The sequence below is a fragment of the Acomys russatus genome, chromosome 1, assembly GCF_903995435.1.
Source record: "Acomys russatus chromosome 1, mAcoRus1.1, whole genome shotgun sequence".
Lineage (NCBI taxonomy): Eukaryota > Metazoa > Chordata > Mammalia > Rodentia > Muridae > Acomys > Acomys russatus.
Window position 1 is genome coordinate 110,806,135 of NC_067137.1, and position 27,599 is coordinate 110,833,733.

The window sequence follows — 27,599 nt, forward strand, 5'->3', positions numbered from 1 at the left end:
TCTAGCCCCCCCCCCCCCCCCCCCATCGCCCATGCCTGTTTTTCTTTTTATAACCTTGGTAATGCTCTGAAACTATTGCTCATTCATTGGTTTAGGTAAAATCTGTCTCTGCCACTTCAAGCAAGCTTCATAAAACCAGGGTTGAGGTTTTATTTATTTTTTCATATTATTTTAATTTTCGGTTTTTTGAGACTGGGTTTCTCTGTGTAGTCTTGGCTGTCCTGAACATGCTTTGTAGACCAGGCTGCCCTTGAACTCACAGAGATCTACCTGCCTCTGCCTCCCCGACTGCTGGGATTAAAAGTGTGAGCCACCATGCCTGGCTTCTTTCTTTCTTTTTTGTTTTTGTTTTTCAAGACAGCCTTGGCTGTCCTGGACTCGCTTTGTAGACCAGGCTGGCCTCGAACTCACAGTGATCCGCCTGCCTTTGCTTCCCAAGTGCTGGGATTAAAGGGGTGAGCTGTTTTCTTCTTCTTCTTTTTTTTTTTTTTAAGTTATATTATTTCGTTTTTGTTTTGTTTTGTTTTGTTTGGTTGGTTGGTTTGGTTTTTCGAGACAGGGTTTCTCTGTGGAGCCTTGGCTGGCCTCGAACTCACATGTATCCGCCTGCCTCTGCCTCCTGAGTGCTGGGATTAAAGGAGTGCTTCCACACCCAGCTATTTAAATTAAATTATATTCTTAATTAATCAGTGTGTGCATTAATGTGCGTGTGTGTGTGTGTGTGTGTGTGTGTGTGTGTGTGTGTGTGTGTGTGTACAAGTTTTCTTTCCACTATATGAATGGAAGTTAGGTTGTCAGTCCTGGCTATTTATTCTATTTACTGGCTCCGGGATCACAGTTTCTGTATTCCCATCCTCTGCTTCAGAATTCTTTTTTTTTCTTTTTTGGTTTTTTTTTCGAGACAGGGTTTCTCTGTGTAGCCTTGGCCATCCTGGACTCACTTTGTAGACCAGGCTGGCCTCGAACTCACAGCGATCCGCCTGCCTCTGCCTCCCGAGTGCTGGGATTAAAGGCATGCGCCACCACGCCCGGCTTTGCTTCAGAATTCTTATCTATAAAACCTTTGGATTCCAAAGGTAGGAGGAGCCCAGAGGCCTGGGCGGGCTCACCTGATGCTCACGCCCCGCCCAGATTAGGTTGGACCCTCTCCTGTCCTTCACATTATCCGTCACGGGACCACGCCCCAATTGTGGGCGTGACCCGCAATGTTGTGGCGGCCGCGTGCAGGCGGTGGTTACGTCATGCGCACGCTGGCGCGGCGCCCATTTCGGCGGCCGACGGAAAGGGGGCGTGGCCAGGCTCTAGGGCCCCGCGGCCGCCTCCTTCGCCGCCTGAGTGGCCTTCTAGGCGGCCGGCAGCCGGCGCTCGGCTCCCTGCCGCTCAGGCAGCTGGGCGGCCACTCTGTTTTGAGGTCCTCGCTGCCCTTCCACGTCTCCCGGAAGACCTAGCCGGCAGGTCCGGGAGCAGCCGGCTGCTGAGGCGGCCCGGGTGGGCGACGAGGCCGCGGCATAGCCGCTCGGCGTCCTCAGGTGAGGCGCAAACAGTCCGCGGGCGGGAAGGCTTGGCCTGTGGGACCCGGTCTCTGCCTTTCCCGAGCGCCGTCGTGCTGATCTTCGCTCAGGGCCAAGGAAAGGGACGCCATAGCCCCTTAGGTTCAGGTCATCGAGGCTGACTGTCCTCCACCGGGACTCTCACTTGCTCTGGGGGCGCAGTTGGGTGTGTCCTCTCCTCCCGGGAACCCATGGTCCGGGCCTAGCCTCAGACCCATGACCCCTCTCTGTGTGATGTCTGACTTTTCAGGTGGCTTTGCACCACTGAAGTCCCCCCTCTGCAGTCAATCTGTCCCTGAGACAAGAGCCCAGGCCCAAGCTCAGTGTCTATAATCCATGTCAAGGTCCCTGACAGTATTTTAAAGCCCCATTAACTTTCAGCTGGGACGCAAGACATAAATTAGTAAGTGTCGTTCGGCATTTTTATTAAGAGAGTTTATTTTCTCTCGCTCATCACCAGTATTTCGTTTGTGTTATAATACATGTCATCTTCCCTTTTCATTTAATTTCTCATAAACTGAAATACACACTTAATGGTTTCCCTAAAGAATGTGTTTAGACAGTGAACACCCTGAGGAGGTTAAATACGGAAAAGAAGGGGTTAAAAGAATGGTGTTGGCACTGGGTTTAATTAGATTTCAGTGTCTGAGATGCCATCAAAGCTCTGGGATCTTTCTAAACCATATCCACATTTGTCTCTAAAGAACATGGCAATTTACCACATAATGTAGCTGCAAAAGGTATTCGTGATACTGTCTGCACAACACTTGGCATAGGAAGATGAGTTGCCTCAGTAGTGTTTCTTGGAGTGCCTGTGTGGGCTACATTCTGGGAATCCATTAGTGAGCAAAACAGGCATTGTGTTGATCCACCCACTCCTATCCCCCACTCAGAGAGAAAGATGTTTAAAAAGCAACAATTACAACAACCGGAACCACTGTATGGCAAAAGGGTCGTGTGTGTGTGTGTGTGTGTGTGTGTGTGTGTGTACATACACACACAAGAAAAAGATCTAGCTTAGATGGGAAGAAAAGACAACTCTGATACCATTTTAGTAAAGAAAGCCCAAGAATTAGCCATGTGACAAAGCAATGCCAGCCACATTCAACAACCACTGTTGACTTTGTAGTGTACTCTCTTCTATAGCATGAAGGCTAATTACTTCATCGCCTTGACTTATGTGGCATCTATAGGTGGTCACATGTGTTGGTTGAATCGTTTGTGCAGTTATTTTTGAATCGTTTGTACAGTTATTTTTGAAAACATTTTGAACCAAGGTCAACATACACATCATAGGTTCTAAGTGTTTAAGTTACTGAAAATTTACTTTAGACCTATATATGCTGGGTATGTAAATCACAGAAGTGCTTCACTTTTTGTTGTTGTCAAGACAGGGTTTGTGTGTAGCCCTGACTGTCCTGAAATGCACTCTGTAGACCAGGCTGGCCTGGAACTCAGAGATCCGCCTTCCTCTGCCTCTCGAGTGCTGGGACTACAGGTGTATGCCACCACCCCCTGCCTCCCTCCCCAGTGCTGGGATTAAAGGCGTGAGCCACCACAGCCCATCAGTAATAGGTGTTTTTGTTTTTTTCATTTTTTGTCTTTTTGTTTTTCCAGACAAGGTTTCTCTGTGTAACAGCCCTGGCTGTCCTGGACTCAGTTTGTAGATCAGCTGGCCTCGAACTCACATTGATCTGCCTGCCTCTGCCTCCCAAGTTCTGGGATTAAAGGCGTGGGCCACCACCACCGGCCAGTAATAGCTTTCTTAACGATCAGGTGGTATTTGTTTTGCTTTTTTTCTCTTTTGGTGTTTTTTTGGAGACAGGGTTTCTTTTTTTTTTTTTTTTTTTAAAGATATATTTATTTATTATGTATACAGCGTTTTGCCTGGATGTAAGGCCTGCAGAGAGAAAAGGGCACCAGATCTTATTGTAGATGGTTCTGAGCCATGATGTGGTTGCTGGGAATTGAACTCAGGACCCTTGGAAGAGCAGGCAGTGCTCTTAACCTCTGAGCCATCTCTCCAGCCCCCAACAGGGTTTCTTTATGTAGCCCTGGCTGTCCTGGAACTCATTCTGTAGACCAGGCTGGTCTTAAACTCACAGATCCGCCTTCCTCTGCCTCTCGAGTGCTGGGACTACAGGTGTATGCTGCCACCCCCTGCTTTGTTTTTTTCAAGTTCAGTTCTTTGAAACAAACTTCAGAGACTACTTTTATTAGGTTGTGCTGGAATTTTGCCAAGTTGTTTTTGCTGTTTGAATTCTGTATGAGTTCACGAGGGCATCCATGAAAAAGTATCATAGGCTGGGTAGATTAACAGTAAAATTGATTTTTCTCACATTTCTAAGTCCAAGATGAAGATGTTGGCAAGGTTCATTTGTTTTTATTATTATTGTTGTTGTTGTGTTATTGTTGTTATTATTGTTATTATTATCAGCAGCATTATCATCATTATTATTTTACTTATTAGTTGAATAAGTGCTTTCAAATGTGGGCTTATGTGTGGTCAGAGGACCGCTTTCTCAGGGCTTCTGCCTCATGCCCTCATGAATTCTGTGGATTGAATTTATATTGTCAAGCTTCAGGGCAAAGGCTTTTACTTGCTCAACTGGCTTGCCTGCTTTGCAGGCTGATTTCTGAGGATTCACTTTGAATTACAGATAGTTGTCTTTTCTCTTTATGACTATTTGTGTATATATCTCTTCTAATAAGTTTAATTAGAAGTTTAATTTAAATTACATCTTTAAGCTGGGCGTGGTGACACACGCCTTTAATCCCAGCCCTGGGGGGGGCGGCAGAGGCAGGCGGATCACTGTGAGTTCGAGGCCAGCCTGGTCTACAAAGGGAGTCCAGGACAGCCAAGGTTACACAGAAAAACCCTGTCTCAAAAAAACAAAACAAAAAAATTACATCTTTAAAGATCCTGTCTCTACAAAATCACAATGTGAGGTCTTTGGGTTTGGAGTTCAGTATATGAGTCTGTAGCATATGTTTTCTCTATGCTAAGATTCACCCTTCTTGAAATAATAAGGAAATTAGCAGTTGTTGTAATAGCGGTAATGGACACTAGTAGAGGGCCTTCTGTATGCTGAGCATCCCAAAAGGTATTTCTCCTGTTATTTGATCTTAAAACCATGCTGAGCCACATGTGGTGGTGAGTTCCTGTAGCTCCAACGACTTGAAAGGTTCAGCTAAGAAGATTTGTTCACAGAGGCTTGGTGGACAGTACAGCACAAAACCATCACAGAGTATATTTACAAAAACACTCTGTAAGGAAGTATACTTACTGTTCTATATTTTCTTTCTTTTTTTTAATTTAAGATTTATTTATTATTTATACAGTATTCTGCCTACATGTTTGCTAGCAGGCCAGAAGAGGGCACCAGATCTCATTATAGATGGTTGTGAGCCACCATGTGGTTGCTTGGAATTGAACTCAGGACCTCTAGAAGAGCAGACAGTGCTCTTACCCACTGAGCCATCTCTCCAGCCCTGTTCTGCATTTTCAAGATGAGGTTTCTCAGCTTCTATTAGTAATTCATTCAAGGTTGCCTGGCTAGTAAGAGGCAGGGGAAGATTTTAACCTCTTTCTAGAAGACGGGCTGATCATACTTTGTCCTTTTTTACAGGTTCATTAGTAGGACTATTCTGCTACCATCATGTCTTGGTTTGCTGATCTTGCTGGAAGGGCTGAAGATCTTTTAAACCGAGTTGATCAAGGGGCTGCGACAGCTCTCAGAAAGGAGAATACCAGCAACATCTTTTATAGCAAAAATACTGACTATCCCGAGCTTGACCAGCAAAACACAGATTCAACTTACCAGACTGGACCTAAAGCTAACTATATTTCTTCGGCTGCTGATAACATCCGACAGCAAAAAGCCACTCTTATAGCTGGCACAGCAAACGTGAAAGTCGGATCCAGGACAGCTGGGGAGGCCTCCCATCCCACTGAGCACGGGCCTGGCCCTAGGTCTTCATCCCAGTTTGTGCGGAGGAAAAAGTCAGAGCCTGATGATGAGCTGCTGTTTGATTTTCTTAACAGCTCCCAAAAGGAGCCCACTGGGAGAGTGGAGACCAAGAAGGAGAAGGGCAGAACACCTGTCTTCCCAGGTTCTCAGGCATCAAGTGTCAGTTCTCTGAACACCAGTATAACTGCCATCAAGGCCGTGGAAGAAAGTCCTGGGAGCCAGAGTCCTGGTAGTAAATCAGTCCTGTTTCTTTCCTTAAGCAGAATGGAGGTGTCATCCTAAGTTAAAAATGTTTGAGTAGTATTCTTCATCCACTGTTACAGGATCTGTCCCCACAGGTATAAGAGGGATCTTGGCCAGTGTGCATTGTAAACAAGGGACAACACTGTTTACCACTAGTCAGTACTGTCTTAGAGGAGTGTTTCAAAGAGAGCCTGGTCTGTAGAATGAGTTCCAGGATAGCCAGGACTACACAGAGAAAACCATGTCTAGAAATACCAAAAAAGAAAAGAGAAAGAAATAAATTAGACTCTTTGAGACTCCAAAGAAGAATTGAAATCTTAATATAATTTTAATCTATAGGCTACCCTACAGTCTTTCTTTTACAGTTTATTTATTGAATAATGTAATTTTTAAAAGTTATGTGTAAGTGGTAAATACATTCTAAATTTAATTATGGTGGGGTTTTTTGTTTGTTTGTTTGTTTGCCTTTACCTTTTTCCCCTTAATTACAATTAAGAGATTTTTCTACTTTGTTTGATTTGGTTTGGTTTTTCGAGACAGAGTTTCTCTGTGTAACAGTCCTGGCTGTCCTGTACTAACTGTAGACCAGGCTGGCCTCGAACTCAGAAATCTGCCTGCCTCTGCCTCCCGAGTGCTGGGATTAAAAGTATGTGCCACTACACCTGACTGAGAATTTTCTACTTTTATGATTTTTTTTTTCAAGACAGGGTTTCTCTGTGTAGCCTTGGCTGTCCTGGACTCACTTTGTAGACCAGGCTGGCCTGGAACTCAGAGAGATTTGCCTGCCTCTGTCTCCTGAGTCCTGGGATTAAAGGCATGCGCCACCACTCCCAGCTCCTGCTCTAGTTTTAGGATTTTTAACTTTATAACATTGAAATCAGATAAAATAACCTTGAGTTTCAATTAAGTCATATACATACATGTACATATCCTTGCATTACGTTTGTAAATTATACTTTCAGATATTAAACTCCCTCTTTTACTTATTTGATCTAATGAAGAACTGTCCGTGTTTTAAAATATATGTGGCCGGGCGTGGTGGCGCACGCCTTTAATCCCAGCACTCGGGAGGCAGAGGCAGGCAGATCGCTGTGAGTTCAAGGCCAGCCTGGTCTACAAAGTGAGTCCAGGATGGCCAAGGCCACACAGAAAAACCCTGTCTCGAAAAACCAAAAAAAAATTAAAATATATGTGCTTAGCCAGGTATGGTGGTACATGCCTTTACTCCTAGCACTCGGGAGACAGAGACAGGCGGATCTCTGTGAGTTCCAGGACAGCCTGGTCTACAAAGTGTGTCCAGGACAGCCAAGGCTACACAGAGAAACCCTGTCTGGAAAAACCAAAACCAAACCAAAACAAAAAAATTGATAAAATATATGTGCTTATTTTTTGGCAGCGTGTGGATACAGAGACATGCGTGCCACAGAGGCATGTAGAGATCACAGGACAATTGAGGGAGTTGGGTCTCTCCTTTGGTTAGGTTCTGGCATTTAACTCAGGTTGTTAGACTGGGCAGCAAGAGCCTCTTTCTTGCTGACTCTGACTTTTTTGGGGGAAAAGTCTTTCCTTTATTTATTTATTGGTATTTGGAGACAAGATCTAGAACTTGTAATTGTCCATGTCGTCCTCCTAAGTGCTAAAATTATTAGCATGTGCTATCAACCTGGATCTCGTTGTTACTAATTTTGAGAAATATTGTAGCCTAGACTGGCCTTGAACTCATAGGGTAGCCCAGTAGCCTCAATCTCATGGTGATCCTTCTGCCTCTGCCTCTCCAAATGTTAGGGTTACAGGTGTGTTCCCCTGCACCCAATGGCTTCTTATGTTTTTAGTTTGCATTTACTCCATTACTAAAGGCACTGAGGATTTCACCATGTTATCACTTGCTTATCTAACCTTGTGGAAAGTCCCCATTTGCCAACATAATTTAAAAAATAAGTTAAATGTGGGGCTAAAGGAATGGCTCAGTGGTTAAGAGCACTTGCTGCTCTTCCAGAGGACCTAGATTTAGTTCACAGCATCCATATGGTAGCTCACAACTGCCTGCAACCTCAGTTCCAGGGGATAAAACACTCTCTTTGGGCCTCCATGGGCACAGCACGTTTATGAAGTGCACAGACATACAGACAGGCAAACTACTTATACACATTAAAAATAAGTGAATTTGCATTACACTTAATTAAAAACAAGATGGATTTGAACTCGTGGCATCGTTTGGTAAATCAATTTTAGGTTCAGTTTGGTCATAATACATTAGTCCTCTTGCTTTGAGCCCCACAGCTGTTCCATTGTGCCTTCTCTGTGTTTTCAGGGTTGACACTTCTTCCTTTTCTCAAAACCATTTCGGAAACAAGGGAACACATCGTTTTAAATTATCTCCAGCAGCTGGGTATGGTGATGCACGCCTTTAATCCCAGCACTTAGGAGACAGAGGCAGGTGGATCTCTGAGTTCCAGATTAGCTTGGTTTACAGAGTTCCAGGCAGCCAGGGCTGTTACACAGAAACTTCGTCTCTGGGGAAAAAATATCTCTGGCTTTCTTCTTCCTAGAATTGGTTCATATTCTGTCCTCTCTTCCGGTGTGTCCAGACTTTGAGGATCTCTGTAGATCTGTAGACTCCATGTGTAAGACTATATTTTCTTTTTTTTTTTTTTTTGGTTTTTCGAGACAGGGTTTCTCGGTGTAGCCTTGACTGTCCTGGACTCCCTTTGTAGTCTAGGCTGGCCTCGAACTCACAGTGATCTGCCTGCCTCTGCCTCCCAAGTGCTGGGATTAAAGTCATGTGCCACCACGCCTGGCAAGACTATTTTCATGAGTAGTATCTGTTGAGAATTAATGGTGTTTTTCTGGGATCCAAACTATAGCAACCAATTCACCAAGAAGCATTCCAAAAGCAAGTGACTGCTGCTTACTTAGCGACGATGCTGTTTACATAGTGTGTTCTTGTTTTACAGAGGTGAGTAGTTCTGATTCTGTGCCTGAAGGCCACAGTGAATCCTTGAAGGAAAGCATAGCATCAAATGCCACCAGCACGGAGCACAGCTCAGCACCTAGTGATGGGGGCATGTCACATGAGCTGTCTAATCTCCGACTGGAGAATCAGTTGCTCAGGAATGAAGTCCAGTCTTTAAATCAGGAAATGGCCTCAGTACTTCAGAGATCCAAAGAAACTCAAGAAGGTAGGACCTTAATTACATGGGGCTTGTGAATTGTTATTTCCATGGAAATGTTGGGCCTAAATTTAAAAATAGAACCATTTCTTCTATGAGCACAAAGCAGAATCTTGGCGAGTTTAGATGCTTAAGAAACCACTAAATTAGCCAGGCGTGGTGGCGCACGCGTAAAAATCCCAGCACTCGGGAGGCAGAGGCAGACGGATCGATGTGAGTTCAAGGCCAGCCTGGTCTACAAAGTGAGTCCAGGATGGCCAAGGCTACACAGAGAAACCCTGTCTCGAAAAAACAAAACAAAAAAAAATTTCCTGACTTAAAATTTGAAAAAAAACAAGAAAAAAAAAAAAGAATGGAGGCTAGAGTCTTGCAGTGTAGTGCAGGGTAACCTCAGACTTGCAGCAGTCTTTCTGTTTCAGCCTCACAAGTACTGGGCTTACATGTGCAAACCACTAGATTTAGGAACCAGTAGAAACCAGATATTAATAGTCACCCAGTTATTTGATTGGTTTATTCTAACGTTATGGAGAACTATTTCACGAACCAAAGCTGGAGGATATAAAGTGCTGGACTCTAGTGGGCATGGTCACAGTGTTGCAGCCACTCCAGGGGCCATAATCGAACCTGGAATTCAGTGTGAATGGTGTCCTCTGGAGACATAACCTGCACGTAAAAACCCTCCACTTCTTCAGAAATTTTTTTTTAAATGTTGGGACTGGAGACATGGCTTAGTAGCTAGCTACACCGGCTGCTCTTTCTGAGGAGCCGGGTTCTGTTTCGAACACTCACATGGTGGGTCAAAACCATCTATAAGTGTAGTTTTAGGGGATCTGATGTCCTTTTCTGACCTCCAGGGCACCAGGCATGCATGTGATGAATGAACATACATGCAGCCAAACCCCATCCATGTAAAAATAAGTAAATCTTTAAAAGAAATAATCTGTGTCTGTGGGGGTAGTGACTGAGGGGGGTGTGGCCGACGGGGGAACAAAAGGGATAGGAGAGTCTACTGTGGTTCCTGGGCCCAGGGAGAGCAGCGAGATTGAACGTGGGAAGTTTTATTTAGACATGAAACAAGTGGGGAGGAATAAAATATTAAAGACTGACTAGAAAAAAGCTTTGATTTGCCCAGACTAATATAGACATGATGGAATAAAATGTTTTCTGAAACCCATGAAATTTGTTTGAAATCTTTAAAAGTTGTTTTTGGTGGCAGACTATCTATATCACGAAAATATGTGTTTTATTTTGCTTGAATAAAGAAATTTTATTATTTTAGTTTTTGGTTTTTTGAGACAGGATTTCTCTGTGTAGTAGCCCTGGCTGTCCTGGATTCACTTTGGAGACCAGGCTGGCCTCAAAGTCACAGAGATCCACCTGTTTCTGCCTCTCAAGTGCCTGGTTTACAGGTGTGTGCCACCACACCTGACTTCGTTTTTTGTTTGTTTTGTTTTGTTTTGTTTTGAGACAGGGTTTCTCTATGTAATAAGAAAGAGCCTTTGTTGTTCTAGACTCACTTTGTAGACCAGGCTGGCCTTGAACTCACAGAGATCTGCCTTCCTCTGCCTCCCTCCCCAGTGCCGAGACTAAAGTCACATGCTGCTTTTAAATTTTTATTTTTTTATAGAATTAAATAAGGCAAGAGCAAGAGTGGAAAAGTGGAATGTTGACCATTCAAAGAGCGATCGAATAACTCGGGAACTGCGAGCCCAGGTCGATGACCTCACTGAAGCGGTGGCTGCAAAGGATTCCCAGCTGGCTGTCCTGAAAGTGCGACTGCAGGAGGCTGACCAGGTGCTGAGTTCCCGCACAGAAGCACTGGAAGCCTTACAGAGTGAGAAGTCACGGTAGGTAGTCTGTTAATACAGAAAAGACAAGCTGACGTGTACAAATATGGTAATATTGTAGTGTATTCCAACTTACAAAGAAGCATCAGCTTCTTAGAAATTGACAAGAGGGAAGTTTTCTTGTAATGTTGGAGATGGATTCATTTTTTACTTTTGAGATAAATGGTTAGCAAATTCTAAATTGAAGAGTGTTTATTTGAAAAGCATAGTGCCATCCATTAGTTAATATACTGTATGTACATATTTGACCTAAAAATACAAAAAAGATATGTTAAGAATGTCTTAGATTGGGCTAAAGAGATGGCTCAGAGGTTAAGAGCATGGACTGCTCTTCCAGAGGTCCTGAGTTCAATTTCCAGCAACCATATGGTGGCTCACAACCATCTATAATGTGTGATCTGATGTCCTTTTCTGATGTGCAGGTGTACATGCAGGCAGAGCACTCTATATAATAAATAAATATTTAAAAAAAAGAATGTTTTAGACCATCTTTTTTGTTTGACTAAGTCATAGATGCTCCAAAAATTATAGTACCTGACTGCTTATTCTCTGTGGAAATGCATTCTTTCATGTATGAATTTTCTTTTAGAATAATGCAAGATCACAGTGAAGGTAGTAGCCTGCAGAATCAAGCTCTGCAAACTCTTCAAGAGAGGCTGCATGAAGCGGATGCCACTCTGAAGAGAGAGCAAGAGAGCTACAAACAAATGCAGGTCAGAATGTTCTCTTGGACCTCAGGCAGAGAGGGGTGCCACCACACTTGATAGCACCTCAGCTCTTCAGCAGAGTTCTACCATGCTTTTTATCAAACAGAAACCTAGATATTTAAAAAATTATCCTGCCAGGTATGGTGATGCTTGCCTTTAATCCCAGCACTCAGGAGGCAGAGGCAGGCAGATCGCTATGAGTTTGAGGCCAACTTGGTCTACAAAGCAAGTTCAGGGCAGCCGAGGCTGCACAGAGAGACCCTGTCTCAAAAAACCAAAAAAAAAAAAAAACAAAACCTTGAGATCCTTGCTGAATCAATGTCATGTATGAAAGAAAATCAAAATGGTTAATGTTTATCAAAGCTGTGCATCTGTCAGTTAATTTGGTTGTAGCAACCATTGCCATTATTCAGCAAATGCTAGTTTGGGGCATTTATTTTTATTTAATCTTATCTAGTTCTAGTTTAACCTGATTCATTTACTTTAAGAGAACATTTCAAGAAAAAGCATGCTGTTTCGGGGCGTTTCGTTTGGGTTTGGTTTTTCAAGACAGTTTCTGTGTTTCCCTACTGTCCTCGTGCTCACTTTGTAGATCAGGCTGGCCTCAACTGAGAGATCCATTTACCTCTGCTGGAACTAAGGGTGTGCCACCATGCCTGGCTTGCAGCTCTACATGCATTTATTTTTGTTTTTTTCAAGACAAGGTTTCTCTGTGTATAGCCTTGGATGTCTTGGACTCGCTTTGTAGACCAGGCAGGCCTTGAAGTCACAGAGATCTACCTGCCTCCATCTCCCAAGTGCTGGGATTAAAGGCGTGTGCTACCACCGCCAGGAATAGCTCTACTTTAAAGCAGTTTTTATGTGTAGTTCAGTCTTGGACCTATCTACCTCTCTGAATCCACTGAAGGCTTTAGTGGTTTGTTTGAGGGAGGCTTTATTTATGTTTTCATTTTGTTTCTGAGACAAGGTCTCACTGTATAGCCCTGGAAGTCCTGGAACTCTCTCTATGGACCAGGCTGGGCTCAAACTCAGAAATCAGCCTGCCTCTGCTTCCCCAGTGTTGGGTGGGATTCAGGGCATGCCCAGTTTAGTGATTTATTTTTATAAGATTTAAGAAGGTGCAAAGCCAATGGACAACCAAGATTACAAACTTTTATTTTGTACCTGTAAACATTCTAAAATATGAGGAAAAAAAAAAAAAAAAAGAAGAAGAAGAAAGAAAGAAAGACTAAAATCGTTCTGGTCCTGGGGAATTTTCTTTTTTTTTTTTTTCCCCCTAGTATTTTGAGACAGGGTCTCTCTGTGTAGCTTGGCTGTCCTGGACTCGCTTTATAGACCAGGCTGGCCTCAAACTCACAGCAATCATCCCAAGTGCTGAGATTAAAGGCGTACGCCACCACAGCCCGGCTGTGGGGAATTTTCGATAAGGGGCAAAAAAAATCTTTGTTCCAACATGTAGTTCATATTTTTAAAAAAAATAGTGTGGCTAGGCAATGGGACACACGCTTTTAATCCCAGCACTGAGGAGGCAGCGGCAGGGGGATCTCTGAGACTGAGCCTGCTTGGTCTCCATAGTGAATTACAGGACAACTATGGCTACATAGAGAAACCCTGTGTTGATTATGTGAGATATTTTACAATCTCTTCTGTCTTCTGGTCCTTTAAAACATTGTATGCTTTACACTTGTAGCACGTTGCAGTTCAGACACTCAGATATTGAAACTTTCTTTAGGGATATTTACTCTGTATTTAGATTCCTTAAAATTTATAGATGAACCAGAGTCCCATACCTAAGTTCTAAAAATATTCAGAAAATTTTCTAAGAACAGACTGTTCCTTAAGATCTAAACATAGAGACATAGAATTTTCATATGGTCTAGCAGTTTTACTTTACGTACCTGCCCCAGAGATTAAAAATGTGTGTTCACATAAAAACTTGTTGAGTGCGTGTAGAGCAGTATTGGTATTCTGGCAAAGCTAGAGATAAAAATGCCATTTGCTGCTGGAATAAACAAGTTTTGGTATGTGCATACAAGGAAATCCTACTAAGGCCATAAAAACAATGAAGTGGGCGCGGGGAGACCCTTTAGTGGTGTGAGTGCTGTGCCGGCACGAGGACCTGAGTTTGGATTCATGTAAAAAGGTGGACATGGAGCTGGATGTGGTGGCGCACGCCTTTAATCCCAACACTCGGGAGGCAGAGGCAGACAGATCGCTGTGAGTTCAAGGCCAGCCTGGTCTACAAAGCGAGTCCAGGACAGCCAAGGCTACATAGAGAAACCCTGTCTCAAAAAAAGGTGGACAAAGGTAGCATAAATCTATGACCTAATCTGTTGGTGAGCAGGGAAGACAGGCAGATTCCTGGAGCTCTCTGGCCAGCCAGTCTAGCCATGAGCTCCATGGTGAGACTCTGCCTCAAAGTAAAATGAAATAAAACAAAACTTGCTAGGTTTGCTTCACATTTGTGGTAATCCTCCTGCCTCAGCCTCCCAAGTACTGGAGTTAGGTGTGCAACATTGTACCTGGCACACCTGGCATATTTCTTAGAAAACAGATCCCCAGCACCAAATTTGGAAATAAGACCCTATTGATAAAAGACCCTGAACAACTGCTGCTGACTTGAATGCATTGTTGTGCTCGACAGCCACAATTTTATATTTTCCTATTCTTTTTTTTTTCTTCTCATTTTTGGTCAGAGCTAATATATCCCCTTAAAATATCTGAATGTTAAATGATGGAATATGTATAATGTAAAATTTACCACAGAGTGAGTTTACTACACGCCTTAATAAAATGGAAGTGGAACGCCAGAATTTGGCAGAAGCAGTTACTGTGGCAGAAAGAAAGTATTCTGAGGAGAAGAAGAAGGCTGATGAGCTCCAGCAGCAAGTCAAGCTTCACAGGTCGAGCTTGGAGTCTGCGAAGCAGGAGTTAGTTGACTACAAGCAGAAAGCTACAAGGATACTCCAGGTAAGTACGAGTGCACACTCTGTTGTGCCCCTCGCTGGGGGACACCAGCACTTTACACACTGGGGAGGGCATGTGTTGGCTGCATCGCCCTGCTGCACTTAGAACTCCAGTGAAAAGGGTAGAAATTCTCTTCATCTTTCCACTCCTGGTTCACATCTTCAGCTTACTGCCTTCATCTCTGATGATGCTGTTGTTGCTAAGCAGCTATGTTATGCACTCACCAGTGTAGTCTTCAGCCTCTCCCCAGAGAGAAAACATGGGCTCTCATTTTATTTAGGATAGTCTGTCTGTCTGTGCATGGTCTCTCTGCCTGCTTCGTGTGAGTTGCTGCTTTGTTATTGTTGTGTGTGTCCTAGCTCAGTGCTCACTCGGTGGTAGAATCAGGACTAGATTTTGGGACACCTCCCAAAGGAAAAACAGAAAGATTTTTTGTGGTGTTGTTGTTGTTCTGCTTTTAGCTTTTCCTTTTGAGCTGTGCCCTATTTTATCTCAGTGCATCTTAGATGCATCAGAATGCTTAGGGTTATGCTGTCTCTATTAAGAACTCGTCCCCATTGGTCCATCATATAGTTTTTATCTATTACATTTCTGAAATTATCTTCCCAAAAATGTCTAGAAGACTTGAATATGTCTTTGCTGTCATAGTTTATTATGCACTTTGACTTTGATGACCCAGTTGGCGCTGTTACCTTCTCATCCGCTTGGAGATCAGAGATCTTGTCCTCTGTGCCAAACACCACCTTGGCTCCTGTCTTGTTCCTTTTTATCAATCTTTCCAGGTCTGTGGAGTCCTCTTCCCAGTCTTCAAAGAGTGGCCTCCTTTAAGTCTTCTCCTGAACCCTCTTTCCTGCCTGGCATTGCTGTATGCTCACTCTGCTCCTACCTGTAACCTCATGAGACTCCAAGCATGCCTCTAACAGTCAGCTCCTGACCTCACTTTGTTGCTGCTTGCTGTTTAGGTGTTGGGAAGCCTCAACTCCTAAACAATCTTCCTCATTTTGTGCTGGTAAATGTTACTGTCACCTGGCAGTAAAGCATGAACCCACATAGTCATTTACAAAACCTTAGTTTTTTGTTTTTTGCCTTTAATTTAAAGGCACATTCAGCTTAGCAGATTTTTAAAAATCAAAATAATTGACAGGGTAAAGTCATTAGTGCAGTACAGTGGGACTTGGAGAGAGAAGACTTTATGTGCCGAGAGATGCCAGGGTTCGCTGCACTGAGTCAACACTATGAAGAGAACCTTCAAGGATGTGTAGAAAGGCTCACATGAGGGTAGAGATTTCAGATAAAGAAGCTGTTCCAGAGGCAGGGGTCCTGAGAGAACACGGTATGCCTGGGGAGCTAGTGCCCATTGTTGGAGCATAACATACTAGAGATTAGATGATCGAGATAAAACCCAGTCATGGGCTGGAATCAGACTGTGGAGGCTCCCGCAGGGTTTACCCTTAGGTCTGAGGAGAGCGGTGCTAAGGAAATTGAGTAGCATTATGAGGTCAGAAATGAAGATGTGCCAGGCGGTGGTGGTGCACGCCTTTAATCCCAGCACTTGGGAGGCAGAGGCAGGTGGATCGTGGTGAGTTATAGGCCAGCCAGAGCTGTTACACAGAGAAACCCTGTCTGGAAAAACAAAAATAAAAATGAAATGAAGACGTGTAGCGGCGGTGAAGAACTTAGGTGAGAGAAGGTGGACACTATCGTGTGCGTGATTGCATCCCTAGACAGTGTCTTGCTCACCGCACTCCCCTGCCTACTGTCTGGTAACTTTAGTCTACCAAGTCGCATAAAAATAATTTGGCCTCCAGATATGTTGGCACCTGCCTACTATTCTAGCGCTTAGGAAGCTGACACAGAAGGATTGCCACCAGTTCACAGCTGACCTGGGCTACAGTATAAGACTCCAACTCAAACAAAACAAAAATAAATAAAATTTAGCCTGGCATCCGAAGCCCTTACAAATTAACCCACACACACCTCCTGAGCTGCCTCACATAGTGCATTCCCACACACCACTGTGCTCTTGTGTTTTCTCTCTGTTTTAAACTAGCTGTATTTCAGGCCGGGCGTGGTGGTGCACGCCTTTAGTCCCAGCACTCGGGAGGCAGAGGCAGGCGGATTGCTGTGAGTTCGAGGCCAGCCTGGTCTACAAAGTGAGTTCAGGATGGCCAAGGCTACACAGAGAAACCTTGTCTCAAAAATAAATAAATAAATAAATAAACTAGCTGTATTTCAATCTATAAATGCTGACTTTCAGGAAAACCCTTCTCTCTTGCTCAGAACTCAGCAATAGGGGGTTGGGGATCTGACCATTTCCTCCTTGCTTGAGTTCATTGCTTTTTTCTACTGGTGCTTTTAATTTTGTTTAGTTTGTGAGGCAGAAGATGCTTTCCAGAGGAGGACAGTTTTTTTAATCTCACAGAGCTCTAGTACAGTGCCAAGCACATCATAGATGTTCTCTAAGTATTGGCTGATACAGTATGATTAGGAAAAGAAGAATAAGAGGAAAATATTCTTAAAAAAAAAGATTTATTTATTATTTGTACAGCCCACATGTGTGCCTGCAGGCCAGAAGAGGGCACCAGATCTCATGGATGCTTGTGAGCCACCATGTGGTTGCTGGGAATGGAACTCAGGACCTTTGGAAGAACATCTGAGCCATCTCTCTAACCTGAGGAAAATATTCTCTGTGTGTGTGTGTGTGTGTGTGTGTCTGTCTGTCTGTCTGTCTGTCTGTCTCTCTCTCTCTCTCTCTTTTGGTTTTTCGAGACAGGGACTCTGTGTAGCCTTGGCTGTCGTAGACCAGCTTTGTAGACCACGCTGGCCTCGAACTCAGAGATCCGCCTGCCTCTGCCTCCTGAGTGCTGGGATTAAAGGTGTGCGCCACCACGCCGGGCTAGGAAAATATTCTTATGAAGCATTTGTACCTATAACATGATCATGGGGACTAAGGTCCAAGAACAGTTCAGCAAGGGTCTCTTGCATTTTTATCCCTGTGGCTTTAATAAGCTGTGATTTCTCTCTGTGGATAAATGTCTGGTGGCTTTGTTTCTATATGGTGAGATGACATTATATAAGCTACCTGGGAATAATGCTCAGTGGAAAAGTGTGCATAGCGTGTATATGCCCTGGGCTCAGTCTCTGGCACCACAAAAAATGAATAAAGAAAAGTGAGTAAAGTACAAGCTGGAGTCTGGATAGATGGCTCAGAAGTTAAGAACACTTGTTGCTCTTAGAGAGGACTCAGTTCCCAGGGCCCTTCTGGTGGCTTAATCTGTACTAGTTCAGAGGCGCTGATGCCCTCTTCTGGCTCCTGTGGTCACCAGGCCTTTGTACAGTACACAGATATACTTGCCGGCAAAACACTTATACACACACAATAAATAAATCTTTAAAAAGTAGGCCGTTATCATCCTTGCTTGACTATACTCTCTGTTTCACAACAGTCTAAAGAAAAATTGATAAACAGCTTGAAGGAAGGCTCGAGTTTTGAAGGCCTAGACAGCAGCACTGCTAGCAGCATGGAGCTAGACGAGCTTCGGCATGAGAGGGAGATGCAGAAGGAGGAGATCCAGAAGCTGATGGGCCAGATCCATCAGCTGAGATCTGAGCTACAGGTAACCTTCATTGCCTAGCGTCCCAGACAACCGTTTACCCCAGCTCTCTGTGTGAGGGAGAGGCTACGATCCTGTGCTTTAGGGGGAGGTGGCGTTATTGAAACAATGTTTCATTCTGCTAGAATGTTGATTACCGTGTAGACATGTATCTACACAGTAGGTTTCTTGCCTGTTGACTGACTGTAACTCCTAGGGGTAACAAACACATGTGAAATATGTACCACATGCTGCTATGTACTTAAGCCTAAAGTTACACCAGGAAACAGACAGGGATCTTTACATGTATGGATCTTAAATTCTGCTATTTAAAAGCAGATTACTTTGGGGTTTTCTATAAAACTGAAATGCTTCCTAGTATTAGCATGGGCTCAGAAACTAGTTATGGTTTTATGCATGCCCCTCCTTTTTTGTTGTTGTAGTTTTTTGAGACAGGGTTTCTCTGTGTGGCCCTGGCTGTCCTGGACTCACTTTGCAAACCAGGCTGGCCTCGCACTCACAGGGATCCGCCTGCCTCTGCCTCCTGAGTGCTGGGATTACAGGTGTGCACCACCACGCCCAGCATACATGCTCTTATAATTGCAGTCTGTGTATAAGAGCTGTGCTTAATCTAAAAGTAAAGATCTGGAGCTACGACTCAGTAATAGCATGCTTGCCTGGCGTGAGGGAGCTTTCAGTCTGATTCCCCAACACAAAACAGTGAATTGGGCCATTTAGTCCACATATATATGGGATCTTTGACACAGGTATCATAGGGGAGGGTCTCTGCTGAAAGGAGATTAAGAACCTTCTACTCTTTTTTATTTTCTAAGTTGAATCATTTAAAATTTGTAAACAAATATGAATTCCAAAGAATTCAATCACCTCAAATTAGAAGTTACATAGATGGTAAATTGACTCATATCTGTTGCATGCTTTTTGGATAAGAATATAAAAACGACATGTTGTAATATTTTATCCCAGCATCATGAATGACGTTGAACAATTTTTCTTATCCCTGCTCCAAGAAGTTTATAAAATCTATATTAGATCTATAAAAAGCATTAAATCTAGTAAAATAAAGAAGCTATTAGTAGAGCTGGTGAGCTGGCTCAGCAGATAAAGACACTTACTGTGCAAGTTTGACAGCCAGAGCTCCATCCCCAGAACCTACATAAGGTAGAAGGAAAGGGCTGCCTCCTTGTTGTCCTCTTACCTACAGATGCCACTGTAAGCAATGCAGCCATTCACAAATATTGTTGTTTTTGTGTTTTGTATTGTTTTTCGAGACAGATTTCTCTGTGTAGCCTTGACTGTCCTAGACTCACTTTGTAGACCAGGTTGGCCTCAAACTCACAGTGATCCACCTGCCTCTACCTCCCGACATAATTTTTTAATTAAAAAGTATATTACAGCTAGGCATGGTAGTGCACACCTTTAATCCCATCACTCAGGGAGGCAGAGGCAGGTGGATCGCTGTGAGTAGGAGACCAGCCTGGTCTATTAAGTGAGTCCAGGACAGCCAAGGCTACACAAAGAAACCCTGTCTCAAAAAAAAAAAAAAAAAAAAAAAGAAAGAAAGAAAGAAAGAAAGAAAGAAAGAAAGAAAGAAAAGCTAACAGTTTCAAAGAGCTGAGTGAAGTACCAAAGAGACTTGTCTATGTTAGTTGTGTGTTTGCCATCAGTTAGCACATAGAGAGATTATCTGTGCTGGCATCACTGAGTTAGCATGTGAGCTGCTTCTGGCTTTACTACTGTTAGCCAGTTTCATATCTTCCCATATTTCTTATTCTCTCTTTTTCAAACTCAAAAGCCAGCTGGGAATAGTGGTGCATGCTTTTATCCCAGCACGTGGGGAGGTATAAGCTGGTGGGTCTCTGAGTGCTGGGATTGCAGGCATGCATTACCACACCCAGCTTTTAATTTAAAAAATAATTTTTAAAAAATGTTAGCTTTTCAGTGGAGACATGAATTACCTACTGCTCACTCATGAAGTTAGATGTTTGTGGCATCCTGGTCATTTACTCACTACTAGCCAAATTACATAGTGAAGGTATCTGATTTGATTCCTCTGATCCCTTATCCCTGTGGGAACTGCTGAGCCCAGTCTACAGCATGTAATGGCTGCTCAGTGTGTGTTGAACATAACTCGTAGTTTTTGCCTTCATATGTATGGTTCTTTTTAGGATATGGAGGCTCAGCAGGTTAGCGAAGCGGAATCAGCCAGAGAACAGCTCCAGGATCTGCAAGACCAGATAGCTAGGCAGAGGGCAGCTAAGCAAGATCTTGAGACGGAGCTGGACCGAATGAAACAGGTAAGGAGAGGGGCCCTCCCGGCAAAGCATAGAACATGGTTCAGAGTGTTGGTGGTAGGTGGGAGCTTCCTCTTGCCTTTTCATTCCACCGTCCTTGGTTTGGGGTTTTGTCTGCTTGGTTGTTTCTTTGTTCGGTTGGTTGATTGGTTTTGGGTTTTTGAGATGCATAGCCTTGGCTGTCCTGGCCTCACTTTGCAGACCAGGCTGGCCTCAAACTCACAGAGATCCACCTGCCTCTGCCTCCCTGAGTGCTGGAATTATAGGTGTGTGCCACCACACCCAGCTTTGGTTTTTTGTTTTCGTTTTTGTTTTTTCCTCGAGACAGGGTTTCTCTGTGTAGCCTTGGCTGTCCTGGACTCACTTTGTAGACCAGGCTGACCTTGAACTGACATCAATCCGCCTGCCTCTGCCTCCCGAGTGCTGGAATTAAAGGCGTGCTACCAGCTTTGTTTTTTAATGTTTATTATTATTGTTTGTATTCATGATGTGTGAGTGTAGGCACATGCATACTGCTATCCGTATGCTACTGCTTGCTTGTAGCAGTCAAAGGACAACTTTGTAGGCTTGGTTCTCTCCTTCCATGTTTACATGGGTTCTAGGGATTGAATTCAGGTTGTCAGACTTGAGGTACAAGTTCCTTAACCAGCAGAGCCTTCTCTCTTTCACACACATTTTTTTTTTTTTTTTTTTTTTTTTTTTTGGTTGGGGGCAGAGATTAAAGACATGTACCCCTCTTGATTTTTGTTTTGTTTTTAGGGTCTTTGAGACAGGGTTTCTCTATGAATAGCCCTGGCTGTCCTAGACTAGCTTTGAGGACCAGGTTGGCCTTGAACTCACAGAGACCCACCTGCCTCTGCCTCCCAGGTGCTGGGATTAAAGGCATGGGCCACCACGCCCTGCTTGTTTTGTTTTTTAAGATGGGTTTCTCTGTGTAGTCCTGTCTGTCCTGGAACTAGGTCTGTAGACCAGGCTGGTCTCCACAGAGATCCGCCTGCCTCAGCCTCCAGTTTTAGGATCTGGTGGGGTTTCTTTTGTTTGTTTGTTTTGTTTTGTTTTTTGTTTCTCGGGATTATTTATTTCTGTGGCTTGTGTATGAGTGTATTTGCAAGTGTGTGTGCTGGTGTTTGTGCATGAGCATATGCTGAAAGAGCACATTAGGCGTCCTCCTCTATCACTTTGTGTTTGTTTTGTTTTGTTTTGTTTTGAAACAGGGTCTCTTTAGATAGCCTTGGCTGTCCTAGAACTCACACTGTAGACCCGGCTGGCCACAAATCCACTTGCCTGTGCCTCCTGAGTGCTGGGATTAAAGATGTGAGCCACCACCTGACCCTCTATCCCTTTCTTCTACTTATTCCTTTGAGACAGTGTCCTGAACGTGGAGTTCTTGTCTCAGCTTAGCTAGAACCAGCAAGCCCTAGTGACCCTCCTGGCTCTGTCCTCCTCCACTCAGAGTTGGGGCTACAGGACATCCGGCTTTTAAATGGATGCTGGGAGCTGAACTCTAGTCCTCATAATTTCACACAGTGTTTAACCATTGATCCATCCCTTGAGCTCATGATGTTGTTGTTTTGTCTCAACAGATGGAAATTTGGGCACAGAATATATAACTGCCTCATACTATAAAGTGAACTAGAGAATAAAACCCAGTGTCATCAGCTCAGAGCCCAGAATTCTTTCTAGTTCATGTGTCTATATCCCATTTGTCTGTCAGAGTGTGTGAAAAAACACGCCAAGCATGGTGGCATACACCCTTAATCCCAGTGCTCAGGGAGACGGAGGCAGAGGCAGGCAGATCGCTGTGAGTTCGAGGCCAGCCTGGTATACAAAGCGAGTATAGGACAGCCAAGGCTGCACATAGAAAGAAACCCTGTCTTGAAAAACCAAAACAAACAAACAAACAAAAACCATAAAACACTGTACTCACTACATCTACTTTCTCTGTTAGAAATACTGTTTGTGTTATATTAGTTTCTTCTTTCTATTTGAGAATGAAAGTGTATGTTCAGTTAGTTTCCCAAGCAAAATTATTTTACAGCAGTATATTGCAGTAGTTTCTATGTTGAGGCAGGTGCTACTAAATATGCGTATAGCCACATTTTCAGAGTAAGATTCTGTACCTTATAGTAATGCCTATTGACTGTAATAACTACTGCTGTTGTCAACATTTGCTGTCTTATTTCATATGGTAAAAAGTCACTACTATTCATTTTTAGAAAATTACTCTTGTGATTCTTCGTGTATTATTTCTAATTTTTTATATTTTAAATTCTCTTTATTCTTCATGTGTATTTTTAATTCTTTAAATGAGTTTTTCTTTAGGGTTTATTATGGAAATAGTACTTAAAATTATTTTGTGACTGTTAAGAGAAAAACCAAATAGAGACCTGTAAGACATGTGTGTCGCAGACTGTTTTAGTTAATGTAATTATAAGATTAGCTGTCCTTTCAGAATTGCATTTTAGTTAGTTCAAGGAGCTACTATGTATCAAAGGGCAGCAGTTTGATGTGATTGATAGAGGATAATACTCATTTATTATGGCAGATGTTTTTCCTGTACCCTCTCTCAAATGTCATTTTAAAAATTATGAGTAGAGGAACATGAGCTGACTGTAGCTGTAAGCTACTTGTCAAAGATTCCAGATGTAGTATTTAATTTTAGGATTTATTGAGTAATTTCAGCCTTGATTTTGTACAGATCTAGAACATAGAAGAAGTCTGGTAACCCTTCTGGTAAATCTTTACCAAACCATCAGCCTTATACCACTGAGCCATCTCACCAGCCCCTCAAAAAAAATCATTTATGAACATTATATTACTAACAGCATCGGTGTTTATCATAGGTGGCAAATATTTTCAGCTTGTTTTATGATCAATAATAATATTATTCTATAATAAATTTCACATTTATAAATGATGGCCCATTTTCCTCACTACTTTAAGGTAAGAATATTTTATATTTTTAGGTGATTTATCCTATTAGCATATATTTCAGAGCCAGCGATGACAACATCATGCTGAAGTGTTGTTGACTTTTCATCAAAAACATCCATGTCCGTGGCTGGTCCGTTCAGTGTGGTTGTGCCGTGAACTGAGTGCTGAGTGTGTGTCAGTGTGGGTCTTGGGCTCTGGAGATGGCACGGAGCTCACTCAGATTGATTTATTCACACCTCACACTAGGAATTCCATTATGTGGAAGAAGATCTGCATAGAACAAAGAACACACTGCAAAGCAGGATTAAAGATCGAGAGGAAGAAATTCAAAAGCTGAGGAATCAGGTAGGAGCGGGGAAAGTGAGTGACCTGCGTTGCTTCAGTAAGGTGTTTTTCCATATCCTTCAGAAGTTTTTTGTAAGGTTAGGAGCTGCTGTAGATTTTTCATCACACTTCTTTTATTTATTTATTTATTTTATTATGTATACAGTGCTCTGACTTCATGTACACCTACATACCAGAAGAGGGCATCAGATCTCTCATTATAGATGGTTTTGAACCACCATGTGGTTGCTGGGAATTGAACTCAGGATCTTGGGAAGAGCAGACAGTGCTCTTAACCTCTGAGCCATCTCTCCAGCCCTCTCATCACAGTTCTTAAATTTTCATTTACATACACGATGATTTCTTTTTTGTTTGGTTGGTTTTGATTTTTCCAGACAGGGTTTCTCTGTGTAATGGCTCTGGCTGGCCTGGAACTCACAGAGATCCACCCGTCTCTGCCTGCCAAGTACTGGGATTAAAGGCATGCGCTACCACTGCCAGACTTGTTTGTTTTGTTTTGTTTTGTTTTATGAGACAGGGTTTCCCTATGTAGCCTTGGCTCTCCTAGACTCACTTTGTAGACCAGGCTGGCCTTGAATTTACGGAGAACTGCCTGCCTTTTCCTCCCAGAGTACTGGGCTTACAGGCGCGTGACACTGAGCCCGGCTATGCAATGGCTTCCTTTTGTAGAAGTCTCTTGTAACCACTTCATTACACATTAGACTTGCCTGCATGGCTCTGACCTCAGTGTGGTCGAGCTGATTATCACATTCATAATTGTGGTTTCTTCTTCCTAACAAAAATCTACTGATTAATCTTTATAGTATCAGTTGGTAGGACAGTAAAGTCACCATTTTTTTTTTCTGTGTTTTGTTTTGTTTTGTTTTTTGGGTTTTTGAGACAGGGTTTCTCTGCGTAGCCTTGGCTGTCCTGGACTCGCTTTGTAGACCAGGCTGGCCTTGAACTTACAGGGATCCACATGCCTCTGCCTCCTGAGTGCTGGAATTAAAGGTGTGCGCCACCACCGCCAGGCTCTAATTTTTAATATGTAAAATAAGATAATTATATATATATATATATAATTTATTTTATGTATATGAGTACTCTAACTGCATTACATTTGCATGCCTGAAGAGGGCATTAGAGAATATAGATGGTTGTGAGCCACCATATGGTTGAACTCAGGACCTCTGGAAGAACTGGCAGTGCTCTTAACTGCTGAGCCATCTCTCCACCCGATATATTTTCACTGCATGAGAATAGAAAAAATTTTTAAAAATCAGCTGGGCATGGTGGTGCATGCCTTTAATCAATTATGGATTTAGAATCCCACTTGAGAAGTTTGAACTGTCAACTGGACCATATCATGGCAGTAAGAAATGCAGTTAACAGTGTGTCTTTATAGTCACATGCACTCATAATATAAAACCAGGACAGAAACCCAGCTTGATGGGCACCTGCCTATAACATCGGTATTCAGGAGGCTGAGGCAGGAGGCTTATGAGTTTTGAGGCCAGCCCAAGTTATATAGTGAGTTCAAAGCTGCAAAAAGAGACTGTCTCATAACAACAGAGAGGCTAACACATAGTAACAATGACACTCATGTGCTGTGTGTTAGATGACGGTCAGGAAACACCTCCTTCTGTTATCATACTCAATATGTGGCCTGCTCGTGTGGCTTAAAAATCCCTTCTTGCAGCTAGTGAAAAAATCATTATAGAGATTTGTTTGTTTGTTTTTTGTTTTTCAAGACAGGGTTTCTTTGTGTAGCCCTGGCTGTCCTGGACTTGCTTTGTAGACCAGGCTGGCCTCGAACTCACAGTGATCCACCTGCCTCTGTCTGCCTCTGAAGTGCTGGGATTAAAGGTGTGCGCCACCATGCTCGGTCATTATAGAAATTGAGGACCCAATTCATGTCTTTTGTGTACCATGCAGCTTTGAGCCTATGTACTGATTTAGTGAACACTTACCCTTTAGCTTACCAACAAAACTTTAAGCAACAGCAGCCAGTCAGAGCTAGAAAGCCGACTCCATCAGCTAACGGAGACACTCATCCAGAAGCAGACCATGCTGGAGAGCCTCAGCACAGAAAAGAACTCCCTGGTCTTCCAGCTAGAGCGCTTGGAGCAGCAGGTGCACTCTGCCTCCGAGGGGTCCAGCAGCGGATCCTCCATTAACATGTCTGCAGTTGACGGTGGTGAAGGTAACCCTAGAAGGACATGGCGACAAAACATGATTTTGAAAAATTACAGAAAGACCATTTTTACTGAAAAGAATCTTTCTTCAGTGATTGTTCTCCTGATGTGAGACCTGGGCCCTGTGCTGTTAGTAAGATCATTACAAAGATGTATATTGGACTAATAGCTCAGAGGGTCAGACTTAGAGAAAGAGGGCCTGGGATTGGGAAGTGCATTGGGATAATAAGATACTCAACAAGACAGACACAAGTCAGGAATTCAGTAGCACAGACACTTAAAGGAAATGTGTTTTCATGATCAGTTAGTAAAGGACTGTTAGTGTTGAAGTCTGTATTGATTTGCATGTTTGTACATGTGCTTTAATTATGATAACAAAACTTGTAGAATTTTAAGGTGCATATTCAAAAAGAGTATGTTAGCACCAATATCAGTAGGTCAGAATTTGAGCCTTAGAACTGCGTAAAGCCTACACAGTCATGGAATAAACCTCTCAGTTCTTTGACTTTGTTACTTTAAAAATGGAACAGTTTAAAGAGAGAACGCCAGGTATGGGCATCAGTTGTAATTTAAGTAGGGTGGCCAACGGAAAATCCACTTGAAGTGACACGTTATTTAAGTTCCAAGGGATATGATAAGAAAGTGAACTTTGGGCTGGAGAGATGGCTCAGAGGTTAAGAGCACTGACTGCTCTTCCAGAGGTCCTGAGTTCAATTCCAAGCAACCACATGGTGGCTCACAACCATCTATAGTGTGATGTAATGTCCTCTTCTGGTGGGTAGGTGTATATGCAGGCAGAGCACTGTATACATAATAATAAATAAATATTTAAAAAAAAAAAAAAAAAAAAGAAAGTGAACTTTGAGGAAGTCTGGAGGAAAAGTGTTCCAAGTGGCCAGAAGAGCAGTGCCAAGGTCTTGAGGGAGGTGTGTCCCTGATGATTCAGGAACAGGAAGGAGTGGAGGGAGAGTAGTGCAAGACAAATTCAAGGAGCGTGAAGGAGCCTGCCTTGACCTGCACAGGGACTTGAAATAAAGTAGGGATCTGATTTGCACTGTACTGTGATGTCTCGTGGTGACTCAGACTTGGTCTGGTGAGGTGGTTCAGAGGTGTGGCATTTGTTAACATGTAGAGATCTGGGGTTTTCCCTCAGTCTTGCCACCCGCCTCATCAGAAATCTCAGAGGGCTAAGAGTAGGTGTATACGGTATGGTAGTTTTGATCAGAGTGGCTTTTGTGGGGCCTGGAGCAGTGTGAGAATTTATTTGGAAAGTGAGGTGACAGAATTTACTGACAGATTAGATACAAAGTTTGAAAGTGAGAGATCTGGCCTGAGTGGATGGGAGGGTGGGTTGTTACATACTCGGATGGGAAAACAGCAAGAGAGGGAGTTTGCCGGGGAGAGAGAGACTAGAGTCATAGTTCTAGATACACGAGTCTGGTGCTCGCGTCGATCCAGAAGACACGGGTAAGCAGTCAGGTGGTGGGGAGTGGGGTGATGCTGGCTGTACCCACCGAGGAGCCAGCACCTTCAGCAGTGCAGAAGCCATTGGCCGCTCTCAGAGCCCAGGCCCAGGAATGCAGACTCTTGCTGGCACCAGATATTGTAACCTTTTTATTGTCTACTAAAATTTTGTGGACATCGAAGCATTTTCTGTAGTTGATCTTTGTTATGATTTCTTCTACTCTGGGGCCAGTACTTAGAAAGTTGCCTTGAGAATTCTTCATTTGATATAATACATTTTCAACTTGTTTTCTAGAAAGTCAATTGTAGTGTCAATATATTA

At 43.2% G+C, this 27,599-nt stretch overlaps 1 protein-coding gene across 1 annotated transcript in view; it reads left to right on the forward strand.

Moving 5' to 3' along the window:
• Positions 1-1,359: 1,359 nt before the first annotated feature.
• The window catches only part of Golga5 (golgin A5), a 30,614-nt gene continuing 4,374 nt past the window's right edge, over positions 1,360-27,599 (forward strand). Inside the window, exons 1-10 of the mRNA XM_051150705.1 lie at positions 1,360-1,529; positions 5,180-5,750; positions 8,719-8,943; positions 10,562-10,781; positions 11,371-11,494; positions 14,255-14,458; positions 17,902-18,072; positions 20,235-20,363; positions 23,541-23,639; positions 25,596-25,821. Of these exons, the coding sequence (XP_051006662.1) occupies positions 5,210-5,750; positions 8,719-8,943; positions 10,562-10,781; positions 11,371-11,494; positions 14,255-14,458; positions 17,902-18,072; positions 20,235-20,363; positions 23,541-23,639; positions 25,596-25,821 (1,939 nt within the window). The 5' untranslated portion in view covers positions 1,360-1,529; positions 5,180-5,209. The remainder of the gene's footprint in view (positions 1,530-5,179; positions 5,751-8,718; positions 8,944-10,561; positions 10,782-11,370; positions 11,495-14,254; positions 14,459-17,901; positions 18,073-20,234; positions 20,364-23,540; positions 23,640-25,595; positions 25,822-27,599) is intronic.